At 43.5% G+C, this 11,632-nt stretch overlaps 1 protein-coding gene across 3 annotated transcripts in view; it reads right to left on the bottom strand.

The window, feature by feature from the left end:
* Window positions 1-312: 312 nt before the first annotated feature.
* cacna1ha (calcium channel, voltage-dependent, T type, alpha 1H subunit a) overlaps window positions 313-11,632 on the bottom strand; it is a 61,660-nt gene continuing 50,340 nt past the window's right edge. For 2 of the 3 annotated variants that reach the window (XM_026165460.2, XM_026165461.2), the window contains exons 31-36: window positions 11,026-11,147; window positions 9,923-10,081; window positions 9,705-9,845; window positions 8,308-8,473; window positions 5,819-5,976; window positions 313-5,725 (exon numbers count right to left, since the gene is read on the bottom strand). In XM_026165460.2, coding sequence (XP_026021245.2) covers window positions 4,343-5,725; window positions 5,819-5,976; window positions 8,308-8,473; window positions 9,705-9,845; window positions 9,923-10,081; window positions 11,026-11,147 — 2,129 coding nt within the window. In that variant the 3' untranslated portion in view covers window positions 313-4,342. Of the gene's footprint in view, window positions 5,726-5,818; window positions 5,977-7,913; window positions 7,971-8,307; window positions 8,474-9,704; window positions 9,846-9,922; window positions 10,082-11,025; window positions 11,148-11,632 lie in introns of those variants that run through there. The other variant, XM_026165462.2, reaches the window with a different exon arrangement.

Genomic DNA, 11,632 nt, shown 5'->3' with positions numbered 1-11,632 from the left:
AGATGAGAAATACTTTCTTTATCCCATATTATAATAATATCTGGTAGATGCCTCTCAGCGTAATAGATGTATTGTATTGTAGAGGCTGATAGCCTCTTTTATGAAAGACTTCTTAATACTTATCAACTTCAGAGTGCATCCCAGCTGTGATTGGGAAAGAAGCCTAAGAGAAATGCCACCTTAAAAAAAGTAGCTGGCATGTTCTTATTTGCATTATTTTAGGTTAAAGCTTTAATCTTTTCAAATCCCCACTCTAACCACACACACACACACACATATACACACACTGATAAATGTAACATGAGCTAAAACTTGTGTCTGGATTATTTATTGGTCCGGCTCTCATGCCCACACACAGTAGGAATTATTTATTAAAGGGCAAATAAGCACAATGAACAGAAGAAAAAAACCCAAACAAACAAAACTGTCAGGAACTTTTTAAAAATGCAGTTTTTTAATTGACAGGAAAACATCCTTCAGGACAATGGTTGGTCATCGCACATTAATTATCAACGATACAACAGAGTCCAACTGCGTGTCGAGCCTTTAAACACCATCCCGTCCCCTCCCGTTTTCCCCGTTTGAGGAGTAATGGCAAGGGGGCGGGGCTTATTATTGCAGACACATTGACTCTCCTCTGACAGACAGTACACATGCACCTCCTCCCCTTCTTGTAAGGCTTGAGGGGGGGTTTGGGGTGGGGGTGCTTGGGTCAGTCGGTGAAGGGTTGTAAGGGAAGGAAGGAAGGAAAGAGAAAACAAGGCTTCTGATTCATCAAAGTCAAGTTCTATCACAGTTTGAACCTTCTGCTGCTCTCTAGGTTCAGCCGTGTGAGGAGCGCGATCGCCTTCACCGGACCAGCTCGATATTAGTCAAGAAAATGAACCACTACGCTGATCAGTCCTTTACAGAGCATCAGGGCCGAGGCTACTCCTACATAAAATATACATCAGATAAATATTTTCACCATCACCAGTGTTCTACTATGTTTAGATTACCTGGAGGAGAAGTGGAAAAAAAAAGTTCATGTCAACATTAAATAATGTTGGTTCTTAAGAAAACAGAACCAACCAGGTTTCCATTTCTCTATATAAAACTGTATAAAGAGGAGCTCTGTTCTCACACTGTAAATAACCACCCAGTACTGCATTGGACAATAAAGAATAGGGTCGTCTAATCAGTATTTTATCAGATACCAATTATTAAGAGCCCAGTGCAATTAGGTAGTCGATCTACAAATGGAAACATCTGAAAATGCAAATATCAAAATCTCGAAAACATCCAGATGATTCTTTCCCAAAAGTTATTTTCTTCTTCTTCTTCTGCGTCTTCTTTTTAAACCAAAACATGCAATAGTCAAAACTGTTTCCTCAAAAACAGGATTTAAATACTCAGATCCAAAGATCTGCAAAATCGTAAGAACAATTATACAGTCACTCTACCGAACCGTGTCGATTAATACGGCGATACCGTTTAGAGAAGAGGGTTTTCTACGGAGAACCTAAAACCTCCCGTTGCTGACGGTGTTGTGCAGGAAGAGGACAGGAAACGAGACGAAGCAGCGTGTTCAAGCACTCAAAAATGATTTTTTTTTAAAAAAGGATTTGAAGCAGGTGAATAACTAACTGTGGCCGTCTGCGACGTCATTTAGTGAGCTTTGTACTCCTGTGTGTCAGAGCTCAACGAGGACTGGCACCAAAAGACCTATAGGAGCTTTACATTCTGCCTTTGCAAGATGGGAACATTTACTCGGGGATTGTTGGTGTGTGTGTGTGTGTGTGTCCCTTCCACCTGATTACACAGTTGCCAACTGTAGCTTTAAGGAGACCCTGTGTTTAACGGTGTCTAAAGGTGTTTAACACCAAACCTGTCTGTCTACACACGTGCTGCTCGGTAAAGGGGAAAGCCAAAGAGAATGTAGAAGGAGATTTATTAATTGATTTCATTCCTGGCTCTGTGTTTACAAAAGTTTTTGCAGACTTTCAAAGTAATTTATGCATCTGATGAATGTAAAAAAGAAAAAAAAATCACCTCTTTTTTAATTATTTAGTACCCTTTGAGACAGACTGGGGGCAAATTTCCAGCAATTGTCTGATCAGCTGTTTCACAAATCTATCATAAATACTTGTTTGGTCGATTTTCTTTCCTTTTCATCTGCACAAACACGAAGAACGGAGCCTTACGTGTTTACAGATACGATATGGGAGCACTTTGGTTTTCACTCAGATTACTGAGGATTTGTGCATGTTGTGCGCTGACCCTCCCCCCCTCAAGAAATAAAAATAAAATAAAGACACCCTCCAAGCCAGCTGCCTTGGAAAAGGGTATCTGTACCAATGAAGCTTACAGGGATGCTTCAATTGTGAGTGTGTGTATATGTGTGCCAAACCACACCGTGCACATAACAGAATCAATTACGTATTGTGCTCTGCCAGGACAGAAGGAAGAAAACGTTCAGCTCCTCGATGAAGCTCCTGGACGCATGGCCCACGTGACATGTGGCAAACCGGTGCGTCAGTAAACCGATGTGTCTGAAGTTGCGAGGTGCCGGTCAGTGAGGACAGAAACAAAAAGCAGAATGATAAATGGCTTGTCGAGTCCTCGGCAGAGGTGCGGATCCCTCTTCTGTTTACAGTAACCCCATCAGTGGGTGGGCCTGAGCTTTTGGAGAAATCTACAGTACCTAACGTCGCTTCCAGCCACACCCACACCAGCACAGCCACACTCAGGGTACGAGTACTTATAGAAGCACGAACACCAGACAGAGTGAGAGAGCTATTCTCAATCGTCATATAAAAAAATGGGTTTATAGCATGTATTAGCAGTTCTACAGTATGAATACAAGAGTGTGGCTGTTTTTATGTAATGTGGATGATAACTATATTTTCCACAAGTATATATTATTATTGCACTCTGGCTACACATATTTAGTAAGTTAGTTAGTTTGGTTGTCTTTAGATGTACAGAAACACAGGTGTCGAAGCTGATCCAGCTTGAAAACAGCACTAGAGGAGAGGCTCAGTGAAGCCATGATTCATTTCATTTCAATGAATCAAAGCAAATAAAAAATCTATTTTTTTCCCTGCCCTGAAATTTCTGGATTTTAAACTCCCCGCAGGGATGTGGCCCATAATAACGGCCAAATTTGAATGTGGAGCTAGGGCGCGTGAACTAATTAGCACATCTTAGTCAAATATATACTCACATTGCTCTTTCTATAAATGCTTCGCATCACTGAGCCCATACTCTTAAGACTGATACCTATTTAGACACCGGTTACATAGAAATCTGAGACAAAACTACAGAAACACATCACACACACACAAACACACACCCTCCCCCCCCTTGTTCTCTTCGATCTCTTTTTCAAAATAGAAAAATAAAACCCGCTCTCCTCGGACCTCAGCTGGCAGGCTGAGAGGAGAGGGGCGCTCTCCTTCACGGCTTCCCTCGCTCTTTGAAAAGAGACATACATTCACAAGAGGACAACGGAGGAGAACAAACGAAACGAGCAAAGTTGAAATTCAAATTTTGTGTGCAAAAAACATTTTTAGATCTCTATAAAAATATGTGCATATGGATAGAGCTATTTTTACCTCACCAAATACAGTATTTTCCTTTATTTACACTGCACAGATACACAGAGAAACACACGCACTACAGCTCTGCCCTGCTCCTCCTCTCTGTCGTTTACAGGCGTAAGAACTACATGGCCGACTTCCACAACAACAGATTTGACAGTAATCGCACGTAAGAGAACTCAGACGCTCGCACACGCGCACACGCACACATACAGAGTTCTGCTCTGATCAATGTGATCCGAGGAGCAGAGGAGGGGCAAGCAGAACTTCTGTAGAAAACCTGAAGTTGCATATCCCACAATTCCCCCCCTTACGCTCGCATTTCACAAACCTCTTCCCGTTAAAAGGTCAGAGGTTATCAGCCAGACGCTGCTTCCTGATTGGCTCGCGCAGGTGAGGACAGTGTGTGAAAAAAAACTTTGGCTACGGAGTTAGGTGGCTTTAGTCCTGGTGTGTTATCTGCATTAGTCCCCGACACACCGCATACAGTGAGCACTGTTTGCCTGATACAGCCTCCAGCTGTGGATCTGCTGTCCTTCCAGCTGGGTTTAAAACAAATGGATCCATTGTCTCTTATTCAAGTCTGTACCAGCTTCTCTCTGGAAAGAGTAATCAATGTCTGTTCATTATTCATCTTGACAAAAAAACAACTGAAAAGAAACACCTCTTATTCCCATCTCTGCTGAGGTTAGCCGAGGCGCCGCTGCTCCAGCCTCAGAGATTTAAAACCAGATTCACCTCCAGAATCAAACAACTGGTGTTTATTGGGCGGTCCTCCGATTCTTTGCACTGAATCCTGCGCCGCTTCCCAGTCTGCCGTCGAAAGGGGAAGAGCAGGTGGCCGTGTCGGTGTCTGATATGCCAGCTGATAGGCCACTCATGTATCTGGACTGCGGTTGGTCGAAGGTGAACTGAGGGAGGGGGATGTGCCCCGCAGCAGGGGAGACAGGGCGTGTCTGTGACAAAGGCATTGGGACAAGAGGGGTGTGAGGCTGGATAAAGACGTTCGGGCTGATGGGGATGTGTGGGTGTGTAGAGGTGTAGGCGTGGGGAGGGGTGTGTGTCTGAGTGCGTGTTGGGGTAGATGGTCGCGAGTGAGCCAGTGCCCAAGTGGGCGAGTTTGCTCGCAGAGGAACATGGACAGGCGTTAGCGATCTGTGCATTGGAGATTGCGTGTTTGCATCTGATGACGCGTCTTGGGCGTTTGTATTTGACTGCATGTGTGGCGTCAAGTCGTAGGAGGGTGTCCTGCGTCTCAGCATCGTGCTGCAATCAGATAATTTGGGGGGCGAGGCGGTTTCAGCGTGCTCCCTCTCTGAGGGTGGGTGAATGGATATACATGGAGGACTCATCTTCTTCTTTCTGTGGTTGCTCCTGACAGACTGCACCCTCACAGGACCGCCTTTCTCCAGCCAGTAGGCCTCCTCTGTGAAGTGTTCGTTAGAGCTGGTTGTTCCAGCCCTTGGGAGGCAAACCTCGATGGAGTGACGCCGCTGGTCGTCGGCGTATCCGGCATTCAGTGATGGCGGCTTGTCCAGGAAGCCCTGGTTGTCGATGCTGAAGCCTTTCCTGAAGTCCCGGTCCTTCAGTCCGGCTCCAAGCAGGCTCAGTGCGCTCCTCGACGAGGATGGTGGCAGCGGAGGAGGAGGAGGAGAAAAGGTGGAGGAGTAGGAGTCGAGGGCAGACGGCAAGGTGTACGGGGAGAGGGAGTGGCTGCGGCCCACTTTAACCCTGCTCTCCGTCCCACCTCCCTCCCCGTCCCACCACCTGTGGCCAGCAGAGCTCGTGATGTGATACACCTCCTCATCGGCCGGGTCACAGAGGGAGATGGCGGAGGGCGGCCTTGGTCTCCGGAGGCTGGCAGGCCTCAAGGGGGCGCGGGGCGAGGGAGGTGGAGGGAGAAGCAGCGAAGGGGAGGACGGTGGCGGAGGAAGAGAAGAAGGGGAAGACAGCAGAGGAGGAAGAGGAGAAGGACGATAGCGAGGGAAGGCGGAGGGGGAGGAGGGAGAAGCAGGCAGGGGTGATGACAAGGAGGATGGATGAGGAGGTAGCTGTGAAGGGGACAGGGGGGGCAGATGGACTGAGCTGGTCCTCTCCTGTTGCTCAAAACCCTGAGACTCCACAGAATCAACTTTAACCGCCACCTGCAACAGAAAAGCAGAACGCATGGGTATAAGAAGCTGCTGAAATGTGTGTATGTGTGTGTGTGTGTATAAGCGTGAAACGGGGTCTCTCACCTGCCTATGCAGGGCCCGTGGTGAGGGGCTGGGTGTTGGCGGGGCGATGCGAGGAAGAGACAGGGATGGAGGTGACCGAGGGTGAACGGGGGAAATGTCCGGAACCTGGAGCAGAGAGTGGCTCTCACAGGGCTGGGAGTGGACCGACATCACTGAGACTGCAGGGAGACATGTGCAAAGCATATATGTCATCAAGTCAAACGTGATAGAACACGGCACACACACAAAAATGACAGAAACACATGCACTTCTGGAGAAAACACGTGCACAGCTGGGCATAAAGAAACACATGTTATTTTCTGTTCTTTTTAAAGCATTATATTTCAAGAGTCATGGCCAAAGTATGACATCGCTAACACTTTATTATGATAGAACATTTGGATCTTACAAACAGCCATTCAAATAAAAGTTTAAGTGGAAGATGTGGTCATAAATAACAGCTTCAGATATGAAGCCTGGAGAAGTTTTCTGGGCTGAAAATTTGCTTTTTAAAATGTGCTATCAAAATAAAGTGTTTCCTGGATGAAGAAAAAAATCATTAGCGCATACAGTAGGTTGTTACACTGTATGCTGAGCAGCAGCACCGAGCTGACTTTTCAGGGAAACAGTCGCAGAAGGCCAGCTTGCTGCATGTAAAATTCCACATTAGATCCTGGTTACAGTAACAGTTTCACTTGTCTCTACTGCGCCATGCCAAGGGAAATTAGGGTCCTGACAGAATATAGCGCTCTAATGTGTCAGGTGTCAAGTGCACAAGAGACCACATCCATCAGATGTTCAATCTGTGTGGTGAAACTGTGTAGCCAGGCTCTCAGGTGATCTGCACACACAGGTTCAGTGAATTGGAGAATTTCTGGAACCTGCAGCAGAGAGCATTAAGGCTCACCGAACCGGGGTGTGCAGATATAATAGAAATAAAACAATAAAATGTTAGTCAGAGCGTAAACGAGTTCATTTCAAGTAGATATTTTCAGTTCAAGCTGTAAAGTCACATGACAAAATATTATTCTTAAAACACCACATCTTTGACAAAAGCTGGGATGCTGTGCAAAAGGTGAATAAGTACTTACTCCATTCTTGACTTCTTGCATATTTGTAACACTTATTAGATCAAACAGATTTCCATATTACACAAAGATAACTAGAGTAATAACAAAAGGCAGTTTTTAAATGATTTATTTTTTATTTATTAAGGGATCGATTTGGCTCTGTGTGAAAAAGTAATTACACCTGAAACTTAATAACTGGTTTTGCCACCCTTGGAAGTGACAGTTCTTCCAAGTTTCCACCATTTGTGGATTATGGATCTAAGCTAGCCTTAGAAATGTCTTTGTAGCTCTTTCCAGACTGACAGATGCCAATGACTGTTTCTCAGCTGGTTCTTTAGATCTTGAAATGATGTGTTGCTTTTTGAGATATTTTCACCTCCTTGAGTTTGTCCAACAGGATCTATTCAAGTGATTTTTTGATTCAGCAGGTCTGACAGTATTCGGGCCTAAGTGTGGCTACTAAAATTGAATCCAGCTTTCCAAAAAAAATGCAGTTAATCTGTCAATTCATGATTTAACAGAGGGGCAGTTACTTTGGCTCACAGGGCCGGGTAGGTTTAGATAGAGTTCTTTCATTTAATACACAAAATATTCATTTAAAAACGGCATTTTGTTTTCCTCAGGTTATCTTTGTCTATCTCTGTCTGTCTGAAACATTTAAGTGTGAAAATATGCAACAACAAAAAAACAGAAGAAGACGAAATCAGGAAGCCGGAGTACACAGAGAGAACCCAAAAAGACAACTAAATGTCTCTGTTTTCATCATCTGTGTGCTTTTGATTGCATATGAGGTTTATGAAAATCAAATCAAATCACTGACACAGCATCCCAGCATTTTTTTGCTTTTAACTAGACAATAACCAAAAGACAAAAGAGAAGTGATGACTGCACATTTTTAAACATATGCACTTTTCTGACTTTGCAACTTGACTGTGAAGACAACGACCACTATAGTTTAGTATTCGGCCATTTCACAGCTGAGCAGATGAGCCTGTGTGAAAGTTGCAGGTATTCACGTGTATCGACTCATCCACTACAGTAAGTACCTTAGGACAGAGCTGGGCCTGTCCACAGCCTGGACACAACATGCCATTAGATTCTGACTGCAAATGAAACAGTTCTTGTTAGTGCTTAGAGATGTGTTCTGAGCATTGTTTCTTTATGTTCTGACTTCTTTTTTAAACACACAGAAGGTGAAACTACAGGAAAAAAAGATAACATTATGTAGGTTAGGTATAAGGTTGACTCTATGTGAGATAAACATTACTCAGTCTTTTATTTTAACTAGTTTGAATTGGACCTTGTGAAGTTTAGTTAACAAATTTAGTAACTGTGTCTCTGTCTGTTTACCACACAGATTAAATAAAATGCCAAAACTTCACAATAATAAAGCGATGCTACTCTCACAATCAATATTTTAGTATTTAACATCTAGTTTACCTGAATGCTGGTGTTGGGGACTCAGGTCTACCTCTTCTAAAGGGTAGGGGGCGCTGGCGGGTCGCACCGGTCTAAACATATAACTGTCATTTGGCAGAGAATGCATCCTGGATACAGAGATCTTGGATGACAGCAGGTTCTGGTTGTTGTACTGCACCTCTTCCTCCTGCAGGGGGAGACAGAGACCACTCAGTGCTAAAACCAACAGCTGCAGTTTTTACAAAGAAAGAATAGAGCGCTGCGTGATTCTGATGACTGACGTCTGTGTTGCAGGTTGAGACAGGTAAAAATATGAATGCCATGTCTGTGGCATCTTTCTGGTGCAAGATAGTGTACGGACAACCACTGAAAATAACACACACACACGCACAAATTCAAAGAACTGTCTCTTAAAGTTATCTTAAAGGTAAAGGTTAAAGGAGAGCATCGTTTGTCATCTTTTCATCAGGCTCTGAGAAACATGGGCTGAATTACATGCCAGCTCTATGCACAACCCAAAACATGTATTTAAATGTTTCCGTATTTGTTAAAAGACTGTAACCCAGCAGTAAGATGTAATAACAAAGTATATGTTTATACCTTGTTTTATTCGTAATATTGCATTTCTACCGATCAGGCATAACATTAGTACCACCTCTCTATTATTGTGTAGTTTCCCCTGTTGCTGCCAAAACAGCCCTGACCCATCGAGGCATAGACTCCACTAGACTCCTGAAAGTGTGCTGAGGTGTTTGTAATCAAGATGTTAGCAGCAGATCATTGAAGTCCTCTAAGTTGTGAGGTGGGGCCTCCAGCAATCAGACTTGTTTGTCCATCGCATTCCACAGATGCTTGATTGGAGTGGGATCTGGGGAATTTGAAAGCCAAGTCCACACCTCAAACTTATTTTTGTGCACTTCAAACCATTCCTGAACCATTGTTGCTTTTTGACAGGCCCAATTATCCTGCCAAAAGAGGCCACAGCCATCAGGAAGTACTGTTTCTGTGAAACGCTGTACATGGTCTGCAATAGTGCTTAGGTACATATCAAAGTAACACCCACATGACTGGAAGGACCTGAGGTTTCCCAAAACATCACACTGCCTCCGCTAGTTTGCCTTCTTCCCATAGTACATCTGGTGCCAGGTGTTCCCCAGGTAAGTGACACACCTTGGGAGGCGGCAGAAAGGTCAGCAGTAGTTTTATTTGATGCAACAGTAGCTCGTCTGTTGGATCAGATTGCACGTGGGGAGTGAAGGCCTACCCGTGTGATCTGTTCACTGTTCCTTCCTTGGACCACTTTTGAGAACACCCCACAAGAGCTGCAACTTTGGAGACCCAGTTGTCTACACATCATAGCTTGGGCTTTCTTAAATTCACTGCTGCAATTGCTAATAAGCACAGTTTTGTCTTCCTACCTCTTCAGGTGAATTTGAGCATGGCCCCACATAGGTCCCTCCGACTGAGCTGTTGTTGGAATTTGTGCTTAGTCTGCGATCCCTCTCCCTATCCATTTCCAAGGCGATCTCTGCATCAATCTCCGCATCCTCTTTAGCATCCTGCAAATATATATCTACTTAATATCTGTGCATTTAAAAAGCCAAAAACCAAAGAGATAGTACTCAAGTTACTGCACCTTGTTGCTTTCCTCTAGATGTTTCATCAGAACAGCCACCACCACATTGACCAGAACAAACTGGGCCATGAGCACAAAGGTGACAAAGTAAATTGGAGAAACCCAGGGCAGATATGGTAAACAGTGTTCGTCAGACCGGCGACACTCTCTCAATGTGTCCTGAAAAGAAAAAGAAGAGAAAATGAAGAAGCAGAGAGTTTTACCTCGACACCGAATCACAGTCACCACTTGAAAAAGCTGGGCATCCACAGCTGCAAAGACTTTTGTAAGCATCACAGTTTTACACATTTACTCATTTGTAACTTCAGGAAACAAAGAAACACAAATTTAAGCACACACATAGACATGATGTAAGTAGTTCATAATCAGTAAAAAAAGAAATAAAAACATTGCACATTGTTAAACAACCCCCACTCTCCATCACTCCTAAAAGGTATATGCATGAAATCACGTCCTGTTTTTATATTGAATTAGCTCAAAAAAAATCGCCAAACTGACAGACGCGTACATTTCTTACACACAACATAAAACAGACTGTCTGTACAAAGACAGAAATCTACTTTAAAGTGCCTTTTTTAAAGCAGTGGTTAAAAAGAGAAACTGTGTGGCATCGCCCTCTGCTGGAATTCAAGAGGCATTGCTTATGTTGTGGGCCACTTACGAGCCTGAGTGGAGAAGTTTACTTACACATTTAATCCTTCACATAATATCTTAATATTAGAAAAAAGGTGTGTGACTTCAACAAACATGTCATTTTTTTAAGCATCAGGCCTTGTGTTTGACACCTTTTCCCTAACATGATCTTGTTAAAGAGATTCTACACTATACCTAAAAATTATAATTCATTTAAAAAAAAGAAAAACACATGACATTGTCACATCATTTGTAAACGATCACATTTTTGTGTCGTTCAGAATTTCATTTTTTAATAAAGTAAAACTCAAAATGTGAAAGTTTTGACATTGGTCTCCTCTAAGCTACTTTATCATTTCATAATTGCTTTTCGAGGTCGTCGCTCTCTGCGGTTATGAGATAATCTAGTCATCATTTATTAGAGCTCATGTTGTGCATACAAGTGCGTTTGTGTGTGTGTCTGTTCATACTTTCATAATCCCATTCCAGTTGTCTCCAGTGGACACTCGAAACAGTGTGAGGAAGGCCATCCCAAAATTTCTAAAGGTTGCGTGACGACCCAGACCTTCACATGGGTTGTCGTCGCTGCACTCTAATCAAAGCAAACAGAAGACGTTAATTAAGCTGCGCTATAAACATGGTGATGAAAAGAAGACGAGAAATACAACGTGCCGCACTTCCATACAAAATACAACTTCTTCAATCATATAAATGCAGAGTAAACTAGTTCCAAGTGGCGTCTCCCTATGGACGTGGCACAGGACAGCGAATGAGAAAAGTCTTCCAGGGGACAGTCTTTGGGTCAATTTAACAGAAAGCTCTCGAGGCCCTGTTTACAGAAAGAGAATAGCCACCAGAAGATATCCTCCCTTGCCTCAAACCTGAGGTCACATTAACAGCATGCTTGAGAAGAATAACACATCCCTTGGAGTATTATGTACCATGTTTATTATTCTAAGCATCAGTCACCAGGAGACAAATAAGAGGATTAAACAATGTGAGAGTGTAGCACAGAGGAAATGGATAGGGAAGGTTTGCGTAACTTGTAATGAAATCAAGCTATACTGATGCAAGACT

The sequence above is a fragment of the Astatotilapia calliptera genome, chromosome 4, assembly GCF_964374335.1.
Source record: "Astatotilapia calliptera chromosome 4, fAstCal68.1, whole genome shotgun sequence".
NCBI lineage: Eukaryota > Metazoa > Chordata > Actinopteri > Cichliformes > Cichlidae > Astatotilapia > Astatotilapia calliptera.
Note: the sequence above shows the minus strand (reverse complement) of the source record. Positions and strands in the feature narration are given on the sequence as shown.